Source organism: Marmota monax, unplaced genomic scaffold, assembly GCF_021218885.2.
Source record: "Marmota monax isolate L192 unplaced genomic scaffold, Marmota_monax_Labrador192_F-V1.1 WCK01_AAM20220418_F8-fsc00172, whole genome shotgun sequence".
Classification (NCBI taxonomy): domain Eukaryota; kingdom Metazoa; phylum Chordata; class Mammalia; order Rodentia; family Sciuridae; genus Marmota; species Marmota monax.
The window spans coordinates 767,767-795,766 of record NW_026693633.1 but is presented as its reverse complement, the minus strand read 5'-3'; the positions used below and the strand labels follow the sequence as shown (position 1 = coordinate 795,766).

At 42.5% G+C, this 28,000-nt stretch overlaps 1 protein-coding gene across 1 annotated transcript; it reads right to left on the bottom strand.

The window, feature by feature from the left end:
* Positions 1 to 97: 97 nt before the first annotated feature.
* Positions 98 to 28,000, bottom strand: Psat1 (phosphoserine aminotransferase 1). The gene is made up of 9 exons (XM_046459732.2): positions 27,845 to 28,000; positions 24,795 to 24,855; positions 23,660 to 23,729; positions 21,088 to 21,293; positions 20,051 to 20,223; positions 19,194 to 19,363; positions 12,628 to 12,756; positions 2,709 to 2,846; positions 98 to 1,496 (listed from the first exon to the last, which is right to left on the bottom strand). The coding sequence occupies exons 1-9, from the start codon at positions 27,902 to 27,904 to the stop codon at positions 1,391 to 1,393; spliced, it is 1,113 nt and encodes a 370-aa protein (XP_046315688.1). The 5' UTR covers positions 27,905 to 28,000; the 3' UTR covers positions 98 to 1,390.

The following is a 28,000-nucleotide window of genomic DNA, read 5'->3' as shown; positions in this document are numbered from 1 at the left end:
CTATCACATGCTATTTTTAGACTCTAGTTTTCTCATCAAAACATCTTAAAATAGAAACATTTGTCTAAAAGTCTGGTAAAAGAATCATTCACAAGGCTTTATTACATCTCAGGATTTTAATGTTCTTCACATTCAACATAAAATACTGACAACAGATACACAACAGGGGAAAAGACTCCAGCAAAGATTTTCTGGGAGTCACAGTATTGTTCTGGTCACACGATACAAAGAAAACCACCAAGTGTACACAGGATAAGGGAATCTAACAGATTTTCAGTTTAATGGCATAAATGAAAAACAAAACACAACCATTTCTTCCCCCTATTGAAAGGAAGAGTCAAAGCAAATTGTGAAACTTCTAGATTCTTTCCATGGAGCAGGTTCAAAGGGGAAAGGGCTGAAGAGGGGGTACAACTGTTCCTAATACAATGCTGTAGTACACAAGCAGGGATTTAACAAACTCTAAGCTTCTATATATCACTGAAAACCGTTTCATTAGAAATATAAATGCACTGAGATATAAATGAAGTGGTATTAAAAACAGACCCTACTATATGAACATTTATATAGTAAGTCACTTATTTCTTCAAGAGAATAACAGTACAAAGACCTATAGTTTGCCCTTTTGCCTGGCCCTCCACATGCTCACCAAGTGATCAATATTAACCTTAACCCATTATGTCCCATGGATCCCATTTAGGGAATACCTAAAAAACTTAAATTGAGCAACAAATGTACCACTTCTGATAACTTTGAAATAAATATTTATGTTTTTTGAGTTCTATTTTGTTGAGAAAAGTAATAGGTGAATGATTAGTGATAATATTAACATTATTAAGTAATGATTATCATTATATGTTTAATGATAATAAACTATATAATAAGCTTTAGGTTATGATTTCCAACCTAATTTATGCACCTGTGTCAATTTCATTGAAATATTTGCAGAGTTGAAAACTTGGGATTTAATGGGTTAATCAAAGCTGCAGAACCCAGCAGACCCCACTACTCCCAGATTCTGTGCACAGAGGACCCTCACACACCCTCCATAACTAAATGCAACTGGCATAATTAAGTCCAAGCAAGTTCAAATACTGAGATCTAGCTAGAAAAAGTAGCAGCAAAGACAAAATAGGCTGGAATTCATTAGAAAAGCAAGAGGAAGATTTTTAAAAATACTTCCAGTTTGAGTCAGAATTGAGGTGACCAGTAGCTGGTGGTTGCATCAACTCCGCAGAGCTGTGGATGTCTTGCTGTTGTTCTTTGAAAATGGAATCTATAATAAGCATGTTTATTTGAAGAAACTTAACCTGTCTGTCAAGTTTTTGTAGCCATTCCCAATTACTTTAAACTCTGTATACATTATACAAAGACAGAGAATAGGTCTCTTTCATAGCTGATGCATCTCCAAAAAATTTTTCATGAAGGTGGCCAAGGTTTCAACATCTTCAGTGGTGACAGCATTATACAGAGAGACCCGAATGCCTCCCACAGACCTAGAATGACCAAAACAGATTCAATCATTAAGAATCAGAGTATCAGCTGGGTGCAATGGTGCACTCCTGTAATCAGCATCTCAGGAGGCTGAGGGAGAAGGAACACGAGTTCAAAGCCAGCCTCAGTAACTTAGCAAAGCCCTGTCTCAAAAAAATAAAAAGGGATGGGGATGTGGCTCAGTGATAAAGCACACTTGGGTACCAAAAAAAAGAAGAAGAAGAAGAAGAAGAAGAAGAAGTAGAGGCCGGGGGTTTCAATGGCAGAAAACTTGCCCAGCAAGAAAGAAGCCCTGGATTCTATCCAACACACACACACACACACACACACACACCTAACTTAGTATCAACACAACTCTGCCTAATCATCACTCCTGAGAGCTACAGCACTAGAGGCCAACAGTGCCCAACCTCCCACCTGAAAACCCCCAACAGGTGGCATTGAGCTTCCATGTCTGAGTCATTAGAAAAAAAAAATCTCCCTTATGCAGTGAAAGTGCTGCTCACACCTGGACTAATTCAAACTATTCACTCTTGATAAATACAAAAACTACATAAGGGGAAGAAAAGATCCATCGATGAAGATGGTGACTGTGGGGCTCGGCACCAGGCCATTCATGATCCTGCTGCAACAGCCAGACAGGGATGTGCGGCTCGCTGCTGCTGGTGCCGTGTGTGAGGACATTTATTTTTTATGGAGTATGTAAAATTAATCCTCTGATGTTCAGCTGGAGACGCAGCAATGTTCTAACAGTAGAAAGAGTGGTGCCTCAAAGAAGCTGTGACTCCACTGGAGCCAGGGAACTGTGCCCTGGGTTCTATAAACAGGAGGAAGGAATACAACTGAGACAACTGTTTCCCCCAACAAGTTAACAAAACTGCTCCTCCAAGCTGAGCAGACTCCCAGATGTGTTTTGTTTTGCATTTGAAAAACAAAACCAAGCCAGGCTTATGGCCCATGCCTGTAATCCCAGTGATTTGGGAAGGTGAGGCAGCAGGACAACAAATTTGAAATCAGCCTCAGGAACTCAGTGAGGCCCTAAACAATTTAGGGAGACCCTATCTCAAAAATAAAAAATAAAAACAGCCGGGATATGGCTCAGCGGTAAAGAAGTACCCCTGGGTCAAATCCCTAGTCCAAAAAAAAAGAAAAGAAAAGAAAGAAAGAAAAAGAAAAAAAAATTTCTGAAGCACCTGGGTTGGAGGTGTACTCACCTATGGCCTTTCAAGGAAATCATATTGAGTTCAAGTGCTTTATCGAGAAATCTTTTCTCTAAATCATTGTCTCCTTTGGCGTTACCAATGCGGAATGGAATATTCATCTTGCTTCTATTTTGGGGCTCCACTGGGCATCTGAAAAACACATTTCATATCCCAACTACTTTTCTGAAATGCACAGACTATTATTAAGAAACTTACAAGTTTTTAAAAAACATTTTCTAGATGCAAGCAGAAGATTAAAACAAAACCAAAAATCTGTCCCAGGATATTTATAATTTACCTAGACAGACCAGACTCTTGTAAGATTTGTATTTAATTTCTGTAAGCCTCAGTTTCCCCGGCTGAATATTGGGAATAATACCTCTACTGCAGATTAGTTGCAATGATCCAGAGATTCAACAGGTAGGAAGGATCCAACACATGGGTGCCATATAGCAAATGTTTAGGACCCTTTCCCTGTTCATATGCAGAGGTATATTTGTCCTAACAGTGTTTGAAAGGCTTGAAAATAATGAGGAGCAGTTTTTAAAGGGTTTGTCACCCTGTATTGTTCTAAGCTGTGTGACCCTGACCAAGTTACCTCCCTCCTGTGCCTCACTTTCCTCCCAGAACAGTGAGAACACTATCAGAACCTTTCCTCAAGAGTTGATGTATTAAATAAACCAAGTATTAACAGAGAATTTTGAGGGAACAATTAAAAATTTTCAAAAAGATTTGGGTGCAGTGGCACACACCTATAATTCCAGCAACTCCATAGCCTGAAACAGGAGGATTGTAACTTCAAGGCCAACCTCAGCAACTGTGAGTCCCTAAGAAACTTAGCAAAATAAGAAATAAAAAGGGCCAGAGATATAGTTCAGTGGTAAATTTGGTGCCCTGGGATTCAATCCTCAATACCAAAAAAAAAAAAGAAAAAATGTTTTTGTTGTTTTGTTTTAACAAGGCAAGGTCAAGTTCTCTGCCTTTTGATTCTGGCCTGGCCTTGTGAGTTGGTTTGGCCAAGGGACTGCAAAATAAATAATTCTACCTCACACCAGCTTCTCTTCTCTCCATCTTCAACATCACTGCCACTTACACAAGTCTGAGCTAGCAGAATGGAGGTAAGTATCCCAGCCAAGAGTCAGCACCAAGTGCCAGACAGGTGAAACCACGTTAAACCATCTGGCAGCAGCTCAATCACCAGATGCCTTCAGTTTTGAGGGCTCCTGGGACCAGCAGAAGCACCCAGCTGAGCTCGGCCCAACCTGCTGACCCAAAGAATAATGAGCACGGAAAAGGGCTAAGTTGATAAGTTCTGGAGTGTTCTCTGACACAGAGATAGGCCACTGATACACCGGGTGCAATTTAAAGCAGCATCCAGAACATATCAATGCTATATAAGTATCTGTTAAATGTGCTAAAATTATCCTTTTACTCCCAGCACCCTGCCTAAGGCACACAGAGACTCTCAAAATTGAATGAGGAATTTTTGTCTGGGAAAGATTAGTATCTGACTTCAGTATCTGATTTGGAAGATAAGCAGCCAAAATTATTCTCCACTGACAACCAGAAGAGACAAATGGAAGATGAGCTGAACTGTAACTCCAGAATGAAAGAAAGGCAGAACACATGGCCCCCTCTCCCTTTTCTTACGTACATCCTATTTTATTCTTATACTTCTGTAGGCAGGATTCACTAAAATTAAACAGCAAATAAATGCAGTGGGAGAAGCCCCCTTCTGGCACAACTAAGATCCCTATTACAATTAATGGGAGTCTAGTACACACCACCAGGAAGAGAGGCAAGAAGGGGAACCAAGCAACTGCAGCAGACTCAGCTCAATTCCAAGCCCCCCTTCCAGAAGGCAGCGAGTTTCATAGCTGACATTTAAATTAAATATTCAGTGGCTACCCTCTCTTGATATTCTGCTGCCTCAAGCTCCCAATATGAGGCTCCAATCATAGAGATGAACCAACGAAAGAGCACACTTAAGATAAAAAAATTATAAGAAATTAAGGATCTGTAATTAGAGTTCACCTCCCCAGCTTACCCATCCTATCATGAAAGTAGGAGATATCACAAAGCAATAATGTCATAAAAGCTAGAAATTAAAGTTGAAGTCGCCACGCAACAAACATTTACACAGCACCCGTGACCATGTCGCTGAAACAAGTGTGAGGGAGAAGGAAAAGATCAAGGGGAGTTAACTGATCCCAAACTAGTGAGAGATGCTCTGCAGGGAATTAACAGCTCTACTCAAGAAGGACCAAGAGCCAAAGCCTGTGGAGACAGAGCACAGCAAGTAATTCTGCTGAGAAGGCCCACAGGTTTCAGAGGGGCTGTGGGAGATGCCCAGACAGGGAGAGGAAGGCACAGAGGCAGCAGGCAAGTTCTCCAGCTTACTTGGGGTGTGGGGTTCCTGGACAAGGTAGCAGGGGAGAGCTGCAGGGCCTGGCCCATGGAGGGCCCTGTGGATTCACTCTGCTGGGAATTAGACCAGGTCCTTGAGCAATGAACAAGAAGTTTGCACAATGGATCTGAGTTTGAGAAAAAAAAAGAACTGGCAGAGACTGAGGGTGAAGAAACCGGGAGACTGAGAGACCTGCTGGAAAGCGCTTACCAAGAACTTTCTAGGTCAAAAGAAACAGGGCCTGTCCCAAGCCCAGCCCTGGGGAGCCTCAAGCCATCGTAATTTAGGGAATGCTGCATTAAGTGGCCTGGCTTTTTACTGACTTCCTGGGCTTCCTGTGGCATGAATCCCCAGGAGGAGGTCATGAAGGGACAGTTTCTCCCAAATGCATCTTCTGAAAACCCTTTCCACAGAGGGGATTAGCATTCCAGAGAGCCCCGCACCCCAAAAACACCCCAAGTACTCCCCAGGGTATTGGAGGAGGGGTACGTGTGAGGGAAGGGGAAGCTTCAACAAGAGGTACTTGTCTCACAGACGTGGTGAGGGTCAGGGGTACCAGAATGTTAGGTCAGTGGACAAGGGGTTGACCCACTTATTTCAGTCTGTCCCCTCCAAAAGATGTGTCAGAAATGAACAGGTAAACCATAGAGAGTACAATACATGAGAGAAAAGCCCATAAAATAGTCATAGATCTCCATGGTTTAAAACCTTACAGTCTCCACTTGCACAAATCAGAACTATCTGCCTCACACCACACTAGTAAATTCTAATTAGTCAGAGAGGTCTGAGCTGGATGTTCACATATGAATAGACGACCAGTGTAGCTCTACATCATGTCCAACCACAAGAATGGGAAGTTATACTCCATGCATGTATGATATGTCAAAATATACTCTATTGTCATGAATATCTAAAAAGGAAAGAAAATTTTTTAAATATATTTTTTAAAAAAAGGTTCAAGCTGGATGTAATCATGTATGCTTGTAATCTCAGCAACTCAGGAGGCTGAGATAAGAGGGTGGCTGGTTAATTAATTTTAAAAAATCAATTTTAAAACTATACGTGAATAAATAAATTTTTTAAAAAACTACTTTATGTGATTACAAAAATCTGAGTAAAATTATGAAGATCTACCATCTTTTCCCAGAGGTGGCTATCAACAATAAGCTGGTGTGTGCTTCTCCGAGCATTTTTAGATATATAAATATGAACATGTGTCAAAATAGGTAAATGTATGCACATGTGTAAATGTATATACTTATGTAACATCTGCATATACAAATGTGGGTTTCATAAACAGACTAACAGCCACATCCTTTTCTACACTTTTCTCCTTTTGGCCCGTTGACATACACAGTCGTCTTCCAGTGTCTGCTCAGACACCCTCACTCCCAGTGTACACATTATTCTTACTGTCTTAGTCAGCTTTTTTGCTGCTGTGACCAAAATATCTGACAAGATCAATTTTAGAGGAGGAAAAGTTCATTTGGCACTCATAGTTTCAGAGGTCTCAGTCCACAGACGGACTCCATTGTTCCAGGCCCAAGGTGAGGCAGAACATCAAGACAGAAGAGGGGGGGCGCAGGAAAGTAGGTCGGGACATGACAGGAAGCAGAGAGGCTCTGCTCACCAGGAACAAAATGTATTTCCCAAAGGCAGCCTTAGTGACACATCTCCTTCAGCTACACCCTGCCTGCCTACAGTTACCGCTCAGGTAATGCCTACGGGGATTAATGCACTGATTAGGTTAAGGCTCTGACAACTCAATCATTTCACCTCTAAACTTTTTGCACTGTCTCACACATAAGCTTTTGGGGGACACTTCATATCTAAACCATAACACTTACTATGCATGGATCATACTAAACTTCCTCGAATCCCGACTGACAGGCATGGTGGCGGTGCTCTGCAGATTTTTCACCATCCCATCCTATAGTGGACCCACAGCGGCTCAATTCTGTGCACATGGCTGCATCCAACAGGATTCCGGAGTAGGGTGGCTGCTAGACATAATATCTCTGGCAAGTTTGCTTTGAATTTTGATGGATGTTGCAAACTTTGTCCCAGATTTATTCAGATTAATACTTCCATTCAACTGTGGTCCTTTGCCAGCAACAAAGGTTATCAATTACTTTTTAATTTCTACCAATCAAAGGTAAAAAGTTACACCTCATGATTTTAATCTACACTTCCTAAAGAACTAATGAACTTGGGCATTTTTGGTGTGTGTTAGCCAGCTGTATTTCTTCTGGATTGTTTAAACCAGTAGCAATACCCTTTGCCCTAATTTGTACTTGGTCATCCTTTTCAGTCATTTGTGGGTTCTTGCCTATATTAAGGATGGCAACCTTTCTGTTATATAGTGCAAAACTTTTCTCATGTCTGACATTTGTTTTTGTTCACGATGTAAAATTTTAAGACTTTTGTGAAATTAAATGTCAGTTTTTACTTTATTGCTTTTGAGATTAATAGTTTGTTTTTAGTTAAGGCCTCTGTATTCCTAAACTTAAAAAAGACTCACCAACATTTTTTTTTTTTCTTGGTATTAGAGATTGAACCCAGGAACCTAGGGGCACTTCATCCCTGAGCTCCATCCTCATGTCCTTTCATTTTTTAATCTTGAGACAGGGTCTCACCAAGTTGCTGAGGCTGGCCTCAAACTTGTGATCCTCCTGCCTCAGTCTCCTAAGTCACTGGGATTACAGGTGTGCATAATTGCAACCAGCTTAGAACTTTCTGACTAATTAGATTTATTTTTGAGTATAGCATGATGCAAATAATGCTAATTTGTTTAAATTAATTTGTCAGGCTTCAAACAGCATGTTATGAATATTTTTCAGCTAATTTAACATGCAGTTGATTCCCAAGTAAACATGGGCATTTATGAGCTTCTTTTTTGCGGGGTGGATGGGGTTCTGGGGATTGAACTCAGGGGCACTCTACAACTGAGCTACATTCCCAGCCCTATTTTGTATCTTATTTAGAGACAGGGTCTCACTGAGATGCTTTTTGCTGAGCTGGCTTTGAACTCCCAATCCTCCTGTCTCAGCCTCCCGAGCCACAGGGATTACAGGCATGCACTACTGTGCCCAGCTATTTATGAACTTCTTTAACTCACCTATTGTCTATCCCTGTGCCAGTGCCCCTATGTAAATTAACAAGGCTTTATATACCTATAATAGATAATGTGCTAAGTTCATCCTGTACCATTTTCTATTTTTAAAGTTTTTAAGCCATCCTTTTGCTTTAACTTGAACAGGTGGACATTTGGATTGATTTCTAAATATTTTTATTTATTTATTTATTTATTTATTTATTGGTACCAGGATTGGACCCAGGAGTGCTTAAACAATAAGCTACATCCAGAGCCCTTTTATTATTTTTTATTTTGAGACAGAGTCTCACTAAGTTGCTTAGGGCCTCACTAAGTTGCTGAGGCTAGCATTGAACTTGCAATGCTCCTGCCTCAGCCTCCTGAGCAGATGGGATTACAGGCATGCGCCACCACACGTGGTGATATATATTTTATAATTCTGAGTCTGTTAGGAATTCCATCTTTATTGAGTGTTTGTGGAGAATGGAATCACAACTGAGCTCTAAGTGATCACACTTCTGCAACTGATCATTTCTAAGGTTTTCTGCTGGTTCTTGCACTTTTAATATAGAAAGTCACACCATCTGCCATCTGTGATTTTTTTTTTTTCATTTCTTTGGTGTAGTAATTAAAGAGCCACACAGGCCCTGGTATCATAGTGCCCACCCACCTCACGTTCGTACCCAGGCTGATCCCACTTCCCAGCTGTGACTTATCCTGTCTGTGCCTCTGTCAGACATGCTTCCTGTCTACTTCACAGGGCAGCAATGGCAATAAAGTGTGTAAAAAACCTATGTGTAAAGTGCCCAGTACTCCACCTGCTTCATTTTAGTTTAATCTTCACTAGATCTACCACGTTTCCTTCCCTTTCCTAAGAAGGCAACCAAGGCGACCTCACATCTGGATAAGGAATCTGCCTCTTGAACATCCTTATGATGAGAGAGTTAATATCTAATGTATGTTAAGCACTGTGTGTCAGGAACGTCCAAAGTGCTTTACACATTAACAACCACAAATAGTAATATGAAGCGCCAACTCATGTGGAGGAATACTCACAAGGTGCCACTGTTTCCAGTGCTTTACGCAAATTAACCAGCACAAGAGCCCATCCTCTTAAACTACTTATTATATACTCTATATCACAGGCATAGCCATTTAATCCTCATGACAATCATAAGACACATGTGCCATTATTATACCCACTGCACAGATGAGGAAACTGAGGCTTACGACAATCAAGTCATCTGCCCAGGGTCGCGTGCCAGTAGTGGCAATATGGGGCTTCGAGGCCCAAGACACTATGCTATGCTGCCACCTGGATTCAACTCCAGGTCACCAGTGTCATGGGAGTGGTTAGTCTGTGGAATGAACTTGGGGACTTCAAGGGTTGTCTCAACTAGTCCAAGAATTCCCCATTGGGTCACTGGTAGGTTGTTGCAGTCCCCAATAAGCCAGTCAGAGAGGCTTAGGAAAGGGGCTACCTTACAAGTTAGGGAGCATGAAGGGAGAGGAGGTTCATGACAAAGATAAAAGCAAGAAGCAAAGACAATAGCAAATTGCAAATCATGATCTGTCTCTCAGTATTCCAGGCCAACTTTTTTTTGTGTGTGGGTACCAGGGATTAGCAACTTATAAGGGATAAGCACTGCTATCCCCACTTCCAGGGACACTTCACCACTGAGCCACATCCCCAGCCCTATTTTGTATTTTATTTAGAGACAGGGTCTCACTGAGTTGCTTAGTGCCTCACTTTTGCTGAGGCTGGCTTTGAACTCTCAATCCTCCTGCCCTAGCCTCCCAAGTTGCTGGGATTACAGGCATGCACCACCTTGCCCAGCTTCAGGGCCATCTTGCCAAACTATTTCCATAGTTCAAAAGAAGAGTGAAGAGTTTCCTGAGAGCTCAGTGGCACACAGGAATAGCTAGAGAGTCTCCCGCTTTTAGTAAACAGAGGAGACAGAGCTAACACCTGCTCTGGACTCCTCAGGAAATGTCAGTCTGAGATGACATTTTTTAGGCAGGTGGTTGACAGGGTGACATTTTTATGTCTGTACTCCTCCTAAGAAATAGTGAAGCTACAGCTAATAGACTGCTCTCCACTACATAATAATCACCAAAAGTTTCCACTCATTCAGGTTCTGAGCACTTTGGGGGAGTCAGGGATGGTGATTTCTTCTTCTAGGTATCTCAGGAGCCTGGAGCAAGGCTAGCCCAGGGTACTCAGGAGCCAACTGCAGGATGGATGGTGAGGTAGACAGATAAACAGGAAGATGGGCGGGTGAATAAGTGACTGGCTAGATGACTAAGTAAATGGGTGCACAGGAAGGTAGATAGATGGGTCGACAGCGGAGTGAAGACATGGACCAAAAACATCTCAGACCTCTCCATGAGTTCCATTCAATCCCAGCATAAGCCACTGCCACCAGGAGGCCCACTGTCTGCTCCCCAATACACTGTGCTTCCTCCCTCAATGCCTTTGTGGGATCGTCCCTGCCTTCCAAGTCCCTACAAGTACTCCCGCCCATTTCTCTGCCTAATTCTACTCACACTAAGGCTCCAGCTCATCCAAAAGCTCTCCCTTCCCCTCCAACCCAACAATATCACCCTGTTCCAAGTTCATGCCACATCCCTTAGCCCTTGGCCCTGAACTCTTTGGACCATTTCCTGCTAATCATGCATAGCTCCTATAAGCACTGCTATCCCCACCTCCATACAGAGGGTAGGATGGAAGCTTCCTCAAGACCAAGCCTCTGTTGCACAGAACTGCAGTATAGGCAGGAAGGTACAGTGTGCATCTCTTCCCCCAAATGGCACATGGAGCAGAACCCAAAGGCCCAGATATCCAGCCAAGCCCAATTCCCCCAGGGCTTATGGCTAGAGGCCACTGGATGCCAAGAACTCACAGATGTAGGCAACAGGCATTTCAGGAGAAAGGTGGCAGCACTATGCTGCTTTCACCCCGGCTGTCCAGAGTCCACTCCACCCCTCAACCATGGATGGGTACAGAGTCATGACAAGTCGTGGTTAAAACATACATTCCAAGTTAGAACTGAAGCATTATATTTTCTATCCCATGTGACCCATGTAATAAAGAGAGTGCAAATTTCCCCATTACTGCAGGGGTATACATATATTTTTGTTATAACAGTAAAACTCAAAGATATATGAGCATTAAAAATGAGGGTCCTAAGCCATGTGTAGTAGCAAAAGCCTATAGTCCCAGCTACTTAGGATGCTGAGATATGAAGATCACTTGAGCCCAGAAATTCAAAGCCAGCCTGGGCAACAGTGAGATGTCTTGTGGGGGAAAAAAAAAAAAAATCAAGGGTCCTAGTTTGATAACTGAGTGTCAACATAAACACTCACACACTGCACACGCCACACTAGATGGCAATGATGCTGGGACACTCTCTGGGTCCCATGCTCCTCAGCACTAGGTGCCTCACATCTGCATTTTGGTGAGAAGTCTGCTGTGGTAGGTTGGATGGTGACCCCATGACCAGGTCCTACCCCTAGAATCTGTGAATCTTAAACTATTTGGAAAAAGAGTCTTTGCAGGCATAAATAGAAGGATCTGGAGATGAGATCATCCTGAGCTACCCAGAGTGGGAGCGCTAAATCCAATGACGAGTTCTTATCAGAGAGAGAGAAGAGGACCCAAGCAGAAAGGAGAAGGGCATATGAAGACAGAGGTGGAGACTGGGGTGAGGCAGCCCCACCTGGTGCCACTAGAGGCTGAAAGAGGCAAGAAATGGATTCTCCCCTGGAGTCTGTGGAGGAAGCAAAGCTCTGCTGACATCCTGACTTCAAATGTCTGGCCTCCACAATGGAAGTTCTATTATTTTAAGCTACCAGTATATGGCACTTTGTTATGGCCATCCTAAGAAACTGATACAAGACCCGTCCATTCTCTGTAGCTCACGCAGGTGCTGGTAATGGTCAAGACATGTTCATCAATCACTTTGTCAGGAAAATATTAACTAGGAGTATACCCGTGCCACAGCCAATTCTACTCCCTACAGGCCTGGGATGGGAGCATCTGTCCTATAGTAATGGAGGCAGGCAGGCGTGGGCAATTATACCAGGGGACTCCAACAGGAGGACTCAAATAAAGCTGAAAGCTTCCAGCAAGTGACACACAGAGGAAGGAGGGAGTAGAAGGGACTTATCCCAGGGGGCACACCGAGATTCTTCCCCAGGGCAATATCTTTGGAGTGAGAAAAAGCCATTACCCACTGGGACCTGGATCCCAAAACCTGGGTTTCAGCAGTGGGGTGCAGCAGGGAAGAACTCACCTTCCTGCTCACGGGTGCACACATACTCACCAGTATGTCACTGTCTTAGGGAAAGGTGATTATGGCTGTTTTTCAAAGGTATACGGTTTTAAATTCAGAAGAGGCAAAACGTGGGATAAAACACCATTGACTTACACATAAAATCCTTGAGAATTATCAATTATCTCATAGATCTTCTGAGATTTGAGGGAGCTGAGCTTCTCCATAGCTGCTGTCCCACCATTGTTCTTAATCCACTCCAGGACCAAGCCCATAACATAAATGCTAAAATGAAAATTAAAACAAAAAGCCATTAATGCAAATTGTTACCTTTCAAATAAATTGGTACCTTGAACTAAGACAATCTTAAAAACATTATTAGAAACAGAAAAGATAGCTGGGCACAGCAGTGCATGTCTATAATCTCAGCTTCTAGAGAGGCTAAGGCAGGAGGATCACAAATTTGAGACCAGCCTAGGTACCTTTTGTGAGTCCCTGTCTCAAAAAATAAAAAGGGCTGGCTCCATAGTAGAGTGCCCTTGGATTTAATTCTCAATACTGAAAAAAAAATAAAATTAAGGAAAGAGACAAGATAAATGCAGACCACATGTAAACAAGAGGATGTCATAAGGGCCATTCAATGGATGTCACATCAGTCTCTTTCTGTCCAGCCCAGCTCTAATGCAAACTCTCCATGACACCTAGAACATACTTCCCACAACAAACCATCAGAGTCCAGCTCACCAACTTCTTCCAGGGTTAACTCTTCACTTCCTGAACTCTGATCCCAGATGCCCTTGCCTATAATACTTGTGTAGCTTACCACTCAGTCCTTATTTTATACTTCTGTGTGTCTGGGTTTTGGGCTATGCTTGAAAGGCTGGAAGTTCACACTGTTCACCTTTTCTACCTCATAGACCCAGCTCAGAGCCTTCCACCTAGCAGATGTGGTATGGCACAATGATTAAGGCCATGGCTCCCAGTTACAGTCTAGACCCCAATCCCAGTGCTGCTGTTTAGACACATATTACATAGCCTCCTTGGGAATCTAAGCCTAGGCTTTCCGACCCAACATGCAAATTCCCAACAAGTCTTGCTCCCCTGGTCTCAAAGTTGGGCATGGAACCTATCCAGACCAATTAGAAACTACCCTGGGGCGTGGGAACATAGCTCAGTGGTGCAGCACTTGCCTACCACGTGTGAGGTTCAATCCCCAGCAATGTAAAAAATAAATAAATGAATAAGTAAGTAAGTGAATAGTAGGAACTTCCCTGGGATTTTCTCTCACCCAGGAGTGAGAAGAGAGGCAAAATCATGGGGTTGGTGATACTGTAAGGCATAAGGTAAGAGCCCTAAGGGATCTCACTTCTAGGAAACATTTGAAAGAAATTCAGCTGAAAAAAAATTGAAGCCAACATTCCAGCTGAGAAGCAGGAAATGGAGAGCAAACCAGGCACCTATGATCCCAGGGACTCAGAAGGCTGAGACAGGAGGAGAGGAAGTTCAAGGCGAGCCTCAGCAACTTAATGAGTCCCAATCTCAAAAAAAAAACATAAAGAGGGCTGGAGGTATGGCTCAGTGGCAAAGCACTCATGGGTTCAATCCCCAATACCACAAAAATGAAAATAAAAGAAATGGAGAGCGGATGGTATAGTGTTGACGATCTATGTTCCTGGTTCTGAGAGGCCTGGCTGCACCCCAGTCCCTCCGACAACTTGCTTGGGCCCAACCCTTTCTGAGCTAAGCATTTTAATTCCTATCCCCTGCAAGACCTGCATTTAGCCCATAGCCTGGCACAGGCAGATGGGCCACCCAAATGGCAGCTAGTGGTGTCTTTGTTGTTAGGCGCCCAAGACTAAGCCAAAAACACACAGAATTGAAGACTAGTGGATGGTTCTGCCCAGCAGTCTTCCGAATGTCCCATCTTTAAAAAGGAACTGTGTCCTTCCATGTGTCCTTCACTGACTACAGGTCACTGGCAAGACACCACCCCCCTTGAGTTGGGAGTTTGGAGGAGGTCAGCTCTCAGCTATGCTGTCTCCAGAAGGGGCAGGACAAAGGTTCTCTGGGAATTAGGCAAATATTTGATGGAAGTCAATGCTCAGCAAAAACGGGTGGCACTGCCTGAGCCCAGCTGCCCCCTTATTTACTGACACCTTCAGTCTACCAACACCAGGACAGGTGCTCACAGGAGAGCCCAGGACTGGAAGATGTTCCAACAGCCAAAGGCTTAAGACAGGAAGTTCCTGATACTGACTGGCTCTAAGACTCTCAACTGGGTGGGCCAAAAACTCAAGTTATATTAGTTTTTCATCACTGTGACATAAGTTCCTGATAAGAACAACTCGGAAGAAGGAAGACTTATTGTGGCTCGTAGTTTCAGAAGTTTTAGTCCATGGTCAGCTGGACTTGCTTTGGGCCCAAGGTGAGGCAGAATATCTTGGCAAAGGGTGTCAGCCAGGAAGCAGAGGGAGTAAGAAAAAGAGGAAGGAGGGAGGAAGACCCAGGGAGAAGATACAGTCCCCAAGGGCACACCCCCAGTGACCTACTTGCTCCAACCATGCCACACCTGCCTACAGTTCCCATCACTTCCCACTAGTCTCTTCAGCTAGCAATGGATTAATCCACTGAGGAGGTCAGAGCCACCATTATACCATTTTTACAGATGAGGAAAGTGAGACTGAGAGTTCTTCAGAATACCACACCACTATTAAAAAGAAAAAAAGAAGGTAGGCATTTGAGCTACCATGGGAGAGTGCCCATGGCATATTGCTGGGTGGGGGAAAGGAATTCACTTAAGTCTGAATGCATTTGAACAATTAAATATATGGCTCAGTATACAATCAGCCCTCCATATCTGTGAGTTCATCATCATGGATTCAACCAACCCTAGACAGAAAATATTTAGAAAAAAAATATTGTGTCTGGGGGCTAGGGTTGGAGCTCAGTTGGTAGAGCATTTGCCTTGCATGTGTGAGGCACTGGATTCGATTCTCAGCATCACATAGAAACAGGTGAATAAAACAAAGGTATTGTGCCTGTATACAACTAAAAAAAAAAAGAGTGGATGTTTAAAAAAAATGTCTGCACTGAACATGTACAAACCTTTTTTCTTATCATTATTTTCTGTACAACACAGTATTACAACTATTTACATAGCATTTGCATCGTACTGGGTATTCAAGTAATCCAGAGATTATTTAAAGTATGCAGGAGGATGTGCACTGGCTATATGCAAATACTACACCATTTTAGATAAGGGACAGGAACATCTGAGAATTTTGGTATCCATGGAACCAATCCCTGATGGACACTGAGGGAAGACTGGATTTGCATATGCCCAGTTAAGAATCTATCAAGATACATGACAAGCAATTAAAGTGGTTACCCTGGTGACTTGCTCACTTGAAGTCTTTGCTAGAAGTATGTGTTACTTTCACAAATTTCTTAAAGGAATACAACCTACTGCCATGTGCCAGGGTTTTGAACAGCATTCCCCAGAAAGTCCTGTGGGAAACTCCCGGGGGAAACTCCCGAAGGTTCTGATTCTGCAGAGGAGCTTCTGGTTGAGGACATTGTGGCACAATTTTCTCCAGAACTAATGAAAGCAACCAGAGAGCAGAGCACTTTTCCCAGAGCTGGTTTCACTACTAATCCAACCCGCTGTGGATTCTAGGACTCCAGGTTTCTTGCATGTCACCCAGGTAAGGGAACCTGGGGCGAGCTAAGCCCTCTGGACAGACCTACAGACTTCATCTCTACCTCCCATTCTGGTAAGAAAGGTGACCTGAGTTAATCACTTCTTCACTTCATATTTTTATTGAAATAAAAATGATTGAATTAAAAATGCATTACTTGCCCTCATACTGAAACTTGGAGGTTTAGTAGTTATGATAAGTAAAAAATGTTTTGTGGAGTTAGAAGGGACATTTAGGCATCTTTTCCTCTGCCCGCTAATTGAGTTTAATGTGTTCTACCAAGGGGTTAAAGAGAATGACACTGTGGCCCTTTATTCCACCCCAGTTCATAGCTCAGGGCTACAGAGAGCTATTTGTAGCCCAGTTTATCTAGCACAGTTAAAACAAAGTTCTCAGGGCCCGTGGTATTTCAGCTCTGACAAACACAAAAAACAAACAAAATAAATCCATGGCACATTGTCAAAGCTGGAGCCTTATCTACCTATGTGTTAGGAAATATGCTAGGTGCCTTACCGGCCTCCTAGTCAAAGACTGGGGAGAGTATCTGGCATAAATCTCTCTGTCCATGTGGAAAAGGTTTTCCCTGGGGACTTCCTCTCCTTCAATGCTGAAGCACTGCAAATGAACTCCAAGTATTTCAACCCACAGACTCATAGTTATTCCTCAATCTTGCAGAATTGTACAGAACTTTTCTCCTCTTGTCTTCTTTTAAGGTATAACAAAGCAAAGCAACCTCCAGGGGGAATATTGGAGTCAAAATTCATTTAGCCATACCAACTTGCCTTAAGACATTTTCAATTATCGCTATTTTATCTGTTTGTGAGAGAAATTTTGCCCCTTTCAGCCCTGAGAAAGGAATCCTGCCTCTCCCTAAGTGGTGTTCCTAGCCCCAGTGCACCAGCTGAGGGGTTCAAGGTCAGTCAAAGACCGAACAGGGGCTGGTAGGGGTTCACTCTTCCAGGAGGACTTTCTGTATCTCCAGCCATTTTCATCTCCCACTAGAATCTCACTGTTCTCACTAAGCCATTTTCACCCTAACAGCAAAAAAATGTGTTCAATTTTTTAAAATATGCTTCAAGGTAGCTCTTAGAAAAGGTGCCTAAGGGAGCAACTGTTCACCCTGTCCCTCCAGGCTGTGCTTTGAACAGAACTTACTGGCCTTGAAGCACATTTCAGGGCCAGTAAAATTCCCTGTGCCTCCCTCCTCCTTGCTTCAAAAGGCAGTGGTGGCTTTGGCCTCCCCCTGAAAGACTAACCTAACTTCGAGGCAGGTACCCCAGCTCCACCTCCAGGTACCCTTCCAAGTAGATGACCACCTCCTCTCTCCTGCCCACAGAGCCTGACAAAGCCACTCTCTAGGATCCCTGCCCTTGAAGTCTCCCACTGGACCTGCACCACTGAGCTTGCCCAGTGTGCTCCTTGGCGGGCCAGTGATCAGTGGTGCTACCTCCCTGCCTAGAGCCCCAGTGGTAAACCAAGGGAGTAGGAGACAGAATTCAGCCCGCCCTGACACACTCACACTTCAGCAATACTTTCAGCCAAGGTACAAGAAAGTGGAGTTTAGAGATGACCAGGAGAATTAGCCTTAGAACATCCCTGAGGAAAATGGGGGACACACAATGAGGATCTGCTCTGTATCTGGATTTCTGCAGAAATTTCCACTGGAGTTCTAACTGTGAAAAAAAAAATAAAAAAAATCTCCTTTCTTTCTTATAGTAGACTATATGGGAGAGATTCTCCACAGGCAGCACCTAGGGGAGGAGAGAGCTTTAACAAAGTCCTAACCCACATGGAACTACTAAATGCATAGGCCTACCCACCCCTTTAAGTTTAAGAGAACTTTGGCCCCTCATGGAAAAATCCTATAGAATGGAAGAACTGGACTCATTCTCCTAAGACAGAATCCTTTAAAAAACAAATCTACTCTGGTCATTTTGCAAAATACCAAAGTACAGGGTGGAAGGCACCCAGGCTGCCTGGGCTCAAATCCCAACACTGCCATTTCTTAGAATGTGACCTCAGCTTCCTCCCTTGCAAAATGGAAACAGTAATAGTATCTACCTCCTATGCGATTGGGAGGATTAATGGGGTCCCACACATAAAAGTACCACTGTTTTACATCATAGTTGCCTGGAAAGATAAATTAATAAACGCTGGCACTTCCCTTTTGTCACACTGCTCCTGCTGAGGCTCCAGGAACTAACAACAGAAATAAAGCAGCTTGGCCAGGCATGATGGTGCATGTCTGTAATCCCAGAGACTTGGGAGGCTGGGGCAGGAGGATCACGAGTTCAAAACCAGCTTCAGCAACAGCGAAGCACTAAGCAACTCAGTGAGACCTGTCTCTAAACAAAATACAAAAAAGGACTGGGGATATGGCCCAGTCAGTGGTTAAGCAACCCTGGGTTTAATCCCCAGTACCAAAAAAAAGAAAGAAAGCAGATGACATATATAAGTCATCAAGTATCAGGTACTTACTAAGATAGATGGATAGATAGATAGATCACATAATCCTCACAGTAACCCATTGAGGATGGTATGGTTATTACTCCCAATATCAGACAAGTAGGGACTTCCTAAGGTCACACAGTTAGTAAGTAGCAGAATTTCCCAATGAAGGGTGAAATACTAGGCATCATGAAGGTTTTCACAAAAATCTGGAAGTGAAAAGACTCTAAAGCAGGGCAACCTTTCTCTCCCTGAGATACTGCAATGCAGGTTCCTACCAACTGAAGAGAAGCCAGCTACAGTTCATAAAAGGACAGGAGTTCAAGCCAGTACGGCCTGAAGTACCAAGATCAAAAACATGGCCCAAAAATTTAAAAATGTTTTTACAAAGGGCAACAAGAAAAACTGCTCAGTAGAAGGTCAAGGGGAGACATGAACAAAGAATCCTGGTAAAATATTTGGGGCTATTAGGTCATGGCTCATAGAAGCACACTCTACTTTAAAAATTCATCCCCTCTTTAATAGGAAATAGTAAGAACTCCTCACAGGGTCCATAGCGACACAACCCAAAGTTACCTGAAACATGGAGGCGTGTTGTACAACGAGTTGTTTGCGGCCTGCACTTTGTACTCCAGGAAGGAGGGGCACTCTCTGAGGGCAAACCCCAGCAGGTCATCCCTGACGATCACCACTGTGACCCCAGCAGAGCCAACGTTCTTCTGGGCCCCAGCAAAAATCACACCAAACTTAAAAACAGAAAGGTATGCTGCTTTAGAAGCATTTGTGGTCATTTTCTATCAATTTATGCAAACTTCCCAACTTCTTTCCAAAGCATGCTTTTTTGAGGAAGTGACTCCACTCCTGTTTAGAGAGCATCCCATGGTCTGTAGGAATCACCAGGCCCAAGGCCTGGATCTCACCTGGAAGGGGCTACCCAAGTCCAGCATTGTAAAGGCCATGTCCATATTCACATTCACATTCACGGCACACCTCCATTCCACACCCAAACAGTCTTTAATCCTGGGCCTCTGGGCTGGAGATGTAGCGCAGAGGAAGAATGCATGCTTGGCATACACAAGGTCCTGGGTTCAATCCCCAAGCACCATAAAAAAATAAAATAAAGTCTCTAAATATTCTTGGCAACCAAGAGAAGAAACACAATTTTTTTATCCCAAAAATTTATCTGTACAATGTTTAAATTTTAACAATTTCAAATGGTAAAACTCTAAAATTTTTAAAATTTTCATATTTTTAAATTTTTTTTAAAAAATCCAAAAGTCCAACACTGTTCTTTGCAGACATTCTCCCCCTGGTTTCATGCACCTGGTGCAGGAGTGGCCCACTTGCAAGCAAATGTCAGTCTTCTCAATGACATCTGCCCTGGCTTCAAGGACTAGAATCCCCCTAAAGAAACCACTCTTCTTATACTGTACCTTGGAAACATCCACTGGCTTGGATAAGAAGTTTGAGGACATGTCACAAACCAGTACTGCTCCCTTGACATCAGGTATAAAATTAAACTCCACACCATGCACGGTCTCGTTTGCACAGAAATACACATAGGAGGCATCTGGGTTGAGGTTCCAGGTGCTTGGATCTGGAATTTCTATCACAGAAGACAAGTTTGAGACTTTGCACTTTTACCCTCCTTTCTAATATAGATTGGTGTTGACCAGGAGACTGACACTTCTCCCCTTTTAGTAAAAAGCTGATCCCAAAACATTTCACAAGTGAGACTTGTGAGAATCACCAGGCCCAACTTAGTGAGACCCGGTCTTAAATTTAAAGGCCTACAGATGTGACTCAGAGGGTTAAATCCCCAGAACCAAAAGAAAAAAAAAAAAAAAAAAACACGGTGGATCTCTAAATAATTTTTTCTTGTCACCCAGAATCCATCTATCCTGTGTCCACTAAGAGTTCAGGAGTTTCTTCCTGAGACCCCAGCCCTCACCAGGTCTTCAGCAAATGTGGTTTCAGAACAGCTGATTCAATCTACAGCTCAAGAGCTAGAATGTGACTCAAATACAGCCACAGGGACTTGTTTAGACTGGGCACGAGACATGAGACTGTCACTGAAAATTCCCTAGCATATGAAACTTAGGGACAATATAAGTAAGGTCAGAAGCAGCTATAGTCATTGTCCCAGAAAGAGGGGACAGCTTTTCCTGGCTGTGGAGGAAATCACAGAGAAAACAAGGATACGTCAGGGCCCAAAGGCATTGTTAGAACCCCTGATCAAGCCATACCTAAAGCCAAACTGGCTGTTGGACTTTTCACCTACATGAGCCTATCAGTACTCTGTTTTGCAGAAGCTACTTAGTAGTCTTCTATTAATCAACCACCCAACCTAAATGGTATCAACTAAATGCTGACAAGGGGAAGAAAGCACTAAAATCAACTGCATATCACCCTATGCAGGGGTAAGCCACCAATCTGCACATGACTATCCAGCCCAGCTCCCAGAACTTACTTGTATAGCTCCCAAGTTTAGGATGGACAATGTTCACAGTCCCAAACTTCCTGGCTTCCTCTGCAGCCTTTGCTGACCAAGATCCAGTCACCACATAGTCGGCACACTTTCCAGCTTTTAGGCCAATCAGGTTTAAGGGGACAGCACTGAACTGGCCACACCCACCTCCTTGCAAAAAAATCACCTTGTAGTTTTCTGGAACAGCCCTGGACAGGAACACAAGTAATCGCACATAAACAGACTCACATGGTCAAAGATGGAGAATGAGTGATATTCTACCAAGTGCTTTGTCTTGGGTGGCTTTTCTATAAGAAATACAGTAAAGTCCCACTATCACTTTGTCTTGCCAATTTAGTCATTTACCCATTTGTTCATAGGACAACGACTTATTGGGACTATTGTGGAAGCCTACAGCCTACTATCTGAACAGAGGTATCTCCTCCTTTTCCTAGTAACCTGTTATTCTTAGGGAATCATCCCTCCCCCGAGCTGGCCAATGGTATTCAATTCTTAGATCTTTGCTTGAACTTTCTTTTGAGGGAAAGAATAAATTTGTGGGAGCTAATCCTAAAACCACTAGGGGCCATCTGACAAAGCTAACACATATGAAAGCAGAGGCAGGAGAAGGAGAAGACCTTCCTGGTATCAACTGAGCTCCTAAATCCACTGTACTTCTCTAAGGGGGTAAATATTGCACTTTTTGCTAAAGCCAGTGAGGTAGGTTCCTGTCACTTGTGACTGAAACTCCTGAAACTTTCTATGTCAGATAGCATGCTATGAATCAGGAAGACCCTGGGGAGGGATTTTTGATTACCATTTAGACCAAGTCATGTAATCACAAACCCCATGTAGATCAAGATTAAGAACAAAAATTTTTGACTCCAGGATGGAAAATTAAGATGATAATTCTAATGGCTGCAGGCAGCAGAATACCACCAGCTTCAGGGATCCAAGGCCGGGGAAGCTGGACCCAAGCCTTTGAGCAGTCAGAGCTTAGAATAAGGGACACAAAAGGCAAGTGGCCAGGGGACAGGGCTCTAGCACACACATAAATAATAAAGAACAGGGCAACTGAGTAGGGTCTTGGGGGATAGGTGGTGTGCAATATCTTGCTCTGAACTCTGCCTGGCCTACATTCTGTAGCCAGTAAAATAGCAAAGCAGCCATGCATATCTTCGGAGACTCAGATTATTCAGATGCAAGGAAACCAGGCAGAAGTCCAAGTACAGGGGGATAGACAGGAGCTTGGTTAGGAGGTTAGGTCCATAATTAAATAGTGGTTCTAGTCAGAAGAGGCCTACAGCCATCTGGTCAATGCCAATGTCCCAGGCTAAAGTTCCAAATATTCCTTCCTTCATCATTCCATGAATGTCACAGGGGACCCAATGGGCAGACGTGGGCAAGATGGGCCAAGCAGATGATCACCAGATCCGAACACTCTCAGTGCAATGGGCCTCCACTATTCCTCACAAAATTACCTCCAAGCCTGCCCATCTAATCAGCTTCTCAAAGCACTTTAAAAAGCAAATTTATGGCTGGGCAGTGATATACTCCCAGCAACTCTGAAGGCTGAAGCAGAAAGATCACAAGTTCAAGGCCAGCTTCAGCAACTTAATAAGGCTCTAAGAAATTTAGTGAGACCTTGTCTCAAAATAAAAAAATCAAAGGGGCTGGGAATGTAGCTCAGTGGTAAAATACCCCTGGCTTCAATCCCTAGTACCAAAAGATTTAAAAAAAAAAAGAAGTTATGAAATAATCAGGACAATTTAATAAAATGATGATGTCAGAACAGAACAGACCTTCAATGTTGATTATCTCTGACTGGTGGGATTATAGATAATTTCAGTTTAATTTATAAGTTGCAGTCTATTTCTGAACTTTCTATCATAAATGTGCATTATATTTGTAAGCAGGAAAAAAAAACGTGGTTTTAGGGCTAGGGATATAGCTTTAGTAGTAGAACACATTCCCCACTAAGCAAAAAAAAAAAAAAAAAAAAAAAGCCATATGTATATGCAACTGTATCTACATATTTAAAACCTTTCTTTCTCTCCTTTAAATATTATCAAGGCAGAGCAGTACCTGTAGTTAAGAACTCTTAAATTTCCCCAAATCCTCTTACAAATAGTTTCTCCAGACATTCTGACTCAGCAAATCCAGGTGAGCCTTGAACTGTTTAACATCAACCCGTAACCAGGTAATTAATTGACAGATAGCAGAAAGCTTCCACTTTAAGAATTCCTGAACTAGATTATAGTTATTTATGCTGAAAAAGGTGACCATTTCTTTCTCATTTAAGGCCTTTTCAAGCCAATTTAACTGGCACAATGCTAAAATTTCCAAGATATTTCACATCTTTGGAAATAACATATAAAATAAAAATGACACACAGATGCAGGCTGGAAAACACATAAAAAACATTATGTACTAATAGTTAATCTGGGAGGGGATTAAAAAGCTTGTTTTTAATCGTGGAATATTATGAACAAACACAAAATATAGAAAATAATATAACAGACATCCAGGTTTATGAAATACTGAACAAAAGTAATTTGGCCTTTTTTAGACTTACAACAACTCCCGCACAAGATTCTCTGCATTGTTTATAATTTTGGCGAAATCTGATGACCTGTGACTCATTTCTGTGGAAGATAAACAACAAAAATGTCTACAAAATTGGCAAGAAAAGAATAAAGAAAAATATCAGTTACTTTGCATTCAAATCGTGGGCCCATGCTCAGTGTAGGGGATAATCCAAATTTATTTTCAAGTCATGCACATTTTAGCCTTATAGTCAAAGCAAAATGATTTTTCAAGTCACATGCAATGAACAAGCCACTTAAACTCATCATTGGGTTCTCACTAGACTGTGAATACCATGTCTTTCTCACAAACAGGAATCCATGGGCAGTGGTTTCTTTTTAGGACAGAGCACAAAATTCCAGGCTGTGATTTCACTTGACAGAAATCTAAGTATATGTCTCTAAACCCACAGGAACACAAATAAGTTAACACAAATAAGCAATACAGTTAACCCTATGGTCTCTTTTTTTTCCTTTCTTTCTGCCTTTTTTTTTCTTAGTTGTAGATGGACAGAATAGCTTTATTTTATTTTTTTGAGGTGCTGAGGACTGAACCCAGTGCCTCACACATGATAGGCAAGCATTCTACCACTGAGCCCCAGCCCCAGCCAACCCCCACTATGGTCTCTTCATACCATGCAGCCTTTGGAACTTTCAAAACAAAAATTTAAATAAAAGAAAATTAATTTTAGAACTCAGAGGTCCTCTTGCCCAACACCACAGGGGAGAGAAACTGAACAATAAAATTACTAATGTGTAAGAACTTCATAGAAGGCTTGTGTACTTATAAACTTTAGTAAATTTGTACTTGAAGTATAACAAAAATTCTAAATTGAATTAAAGAAATTATAAATGTTTGATGGTACTGTTATGCAAAAGTACAGGGTCTTCTGGTCACAGATTATGTTATTAGCAAAAAAATCATGAAACAGAAAGCTGAGATGTCTAAGCCTCCCACCAGCATTTATGCCATCTTCAAAACTGTTCCTAGCAAACACAGTTATTAAAGTTTAAAAATGTATCCACAAAAGTCTATTGGGAAGACCTGTAGAAATTCTAGGCTGACTGTATTTAATAAATTAACTCCCTCTGAAACCAGGACTAGAATCCAAAAGCAAATCTTACCAAGAACACTAATGCCCACTCCTTTGTAGTCTAATAATTCTTTCTGAATCTCTAACAATACCTGGAAGGAAAAAAAAAAGTGATTTCAATATGCTATACACAGCTTTCCCTCTGTATATATGAACCTGGAGAAGAAGAGGGAGTCCACACACGAGCCTGTGAGGTTCCCAGGCTTCTGTCCCAAACCACAAGCAAACCTCCTCCTCCCCATTCCCACAGAAGCTTCTCTAATACAACTTACACACAAGTTGAGCCTGAAATGAGGCGACAAAATAGATGCTAAGCATGCGTTCCCAAAGACATGAATTTACCAATTCCCTAGAAAATGTTCCCTCCACAACCTCATTTGCCACTCCCTAAAAGTTAAATGTATAGGATGCATAAAGTTCTAGGTCCAGGAAACAAAACAAACAAACAAACAAAAAATCAATTAGTCTCTAATTATAGAGATACAGTTAAATCAATTTTCCAGCCTTTTTTTTTTTTTTTTTAGATTAGGACAGGTAAGGTGGGAAAAAGAAAAAAAAAAAAAAATGGAAGCACCTGCTATAAATTAAGATTCATCCCAAGCCCTGGGTTTGAAGGAGGTTGGGGGTTTTATCTCAATGTGCTAAAACAAGATTAGCAAAACACTGATAGATGGGTACCTGGGAGTTCACTACATTATTCTCTCTAAACCTAAGTGAATTGAGGATTTCCATAATAAAAAATACAGAGAAAATGAAAAGCTCTAAGAAATGAACACAAAGAACAAGAGACCCTGTGTGGACTTCAAAAGATGTTAGATAAGGAAGACATTATTAAAATACAAGCTGAACTGCAACTTGTCTGAAAAAAATATTTTAATAAGAATTACACAAAGACTGCCTCAACTGTGAGGTTCAAGAAAGTGTTATTGTGTTTTGAATGGCTGAATGCTTATTAGCTAGCACTGGCTGATCAAATTACTGACTTGATCAGTACACAGAGTACACAGGTGATAAAATCTTACCCCATATATATGTACAGTTAACCAAAAAGAATAAAAACAAACTTATGTGAATCCTTTTGTTTAATAAAGAGAAACAAAATAATCCAGACTATTTTTTTTTTTTTTACTTTTTTTGGTGTTGAGGACTAAACCCAGGGCCTCATTTAACAAGTGTTAGGCAAGCCTTCTACCCCTGAGCTACACCACCATCCCCAAAAACATCTTTGAATTTGCTTTAAGACTTTAAATTTTTCTTCTAGACAGCATTCCTTGAAAAATACAACTATAAAAGTTTCTAAAATCATCACAAGGAGTTTTTTAAAAGACTTCTAGCCAAACCCCCCACCCACCCACAAAAACACCCCTATAATGCAGTGAGGTTTTTTCCAAACTGCAGAATGCAATAGTTTTTGTGGTTCACAACTAATTTATTTAAGGAAACAGAGCAAACTGGAGCAGAATAGAACACAAAAAGAGTGTATATCACAAGTAGACTAAATATTATTTCCTATTTTTTTTAGATTATAATTATAATTATAATGCATGTACTTCATCATCTTGTAAAACATATTTTCCACTATGGTGACAGAGGCTGAAAACTTTTCTAATCTTTACAATTCAACTAAATCAAGAAGACACCTAAGCAGCAGCACCTGCCCCACCAGGTTACAGGGTAACAGAAGGAAAAAAAAGTCCTCTCAGGAAAAATAATTAATAAATAAGTGTATTATTTATGACAAATGCCACCATAATCAATTTCATAACAAATAACAGGGGGATACAAATACTTGGAAGACTCTAAAACACAGCTGGGCGTGAGGGGCACTACAGGAATTATTTCCATAGTTCTATCAGCGAAAATGAACAATGGTAACAGAAAAAAATGAGCCCTGGGGGCTGGAGATGCAGCTCAGAGGAAGAGCACATGCCTAGCACATGCAGGGCCAGGTTCAATCCCCAGTGCTGCAGGTGGGCTCTGTTCTCAGCTATTGTGAGCGCCCCCGAAAGAGCAAGATCTCCTTTCCCCTCTCACATTGTAAGATTCCCTGTTCTTACCACCACACAGAGAAGGCTCTGTCTCAGGGACATTTCTAGTGTTCAACAATAGATAATTGTAAAATACTTGGCTACGCTCCCATGCTGCTGCACATTATCAGACAGGCGGCGGAAGCCTGTCAAAGGGTGCAAGGCACATCAGAGACACTGCCTTCTTCACAGCTGATGGAGCTGGGGGAGGGTGCTCGTGGGGAGGGTGGTGAGAAGAAGGGAGGGGCCAGAGCCTGGCTGGGGGCTGGGAGGGCAAGAATTGAGTTCCACTTGCATTTGCTTCGTGTGGTTGTAGCCCAGAGAAAAAAATCTAATCTACTTGCTCCAGAACAAAGTGAACAGACTGGACTAAAGCAGACCAATGCTACTAGAGTCTGAATCATTGAATGCCTAATTTAGAGGACAAGCAGGTTTTAAAAACACAACAGAGAGAAGAAAGAATGGGTCAGTTCTGTGGAGGACAGGAACCAGGGGGTTTTCAAATCTAATTTCTGACTACAGTATTCCCAGCGACGGCTGAACTAAATACGTTTGGGGGTGAGGGCAAGCGATCCCTCAGTTTGCAGTCCCCTTCAGAAATCCTGAACCACTGCAGTATGCAAAATCTGTTATCTGCTCATTCCCTTGTATCATTCACTCACAGTACCCATTCATGCATTCCATGCACACTGCCAGCGATTGCAGCACAGCTGAGATAAGAACTTTTTCTTTTCCACCGCGCCGCATTTCCCTCCTGCTCCAGTTGGGCCGGGGAGAAGGCACAGCCACGGGATCTGCAGGAGAGCTGCACCCGGCTGGCAGTCAGAGCCAAGAGCAGCTGCAGAGACATGTCCCAAAGAGCTTCCTCTGCCAAATGCATTCTTCTAGAATCCTTCTCACAAGAGCTCCTGAACCCCGCATGCATGCAGGTTGCAAAGAGGTTGGGGGACTCGCGTTGGAAACTGGGATCTGGGCACCCAGGGCAGGGATGCAAACCCACCCAGGTGAGCGATCCTAATTCGAGCCATCTCCCAAGCACACCGCCGAGTCTTACCGAGTGCGGCAGTTTGGCGGGCCCGGGCCCGAAGTTGATTACTTGCTTCAGGGCGTCCATGGTGCAGCGACGAGAGCAGCTAGTCAGCTAAAGAGGACAGACCGCGTGGAACACCAGCGACTCTTAACAGCAGCCCTGCTAGTCTGCCGCGGGCAC

Excerpts from the sequence above, each read along its gene's own strand:
- Psat1 (XM_046459732.2), bottom strand. The coding sequence starts at position 27,904 with ATGGACGCCCTGAAGCAAGTAATCAACTTCGGGCCCGGGCCCGCCAAA. Across the intron at positions 2,847-12,627 it reads AATTCTCAAGGATTTTATGT|ATGCCCAGTGGAGCCCCAAA; the intron begins GTAAGTCAATGG and ends TGTGTTTTTCAG. Across the intron at positions 1,497-2,708 it reads ATTTCCTTGAAAGGCCATAG|GTCTGTGGGAGGCATTCGGG; the intron begins GTGAGTACACCT and ends TGGTCATTCTAG.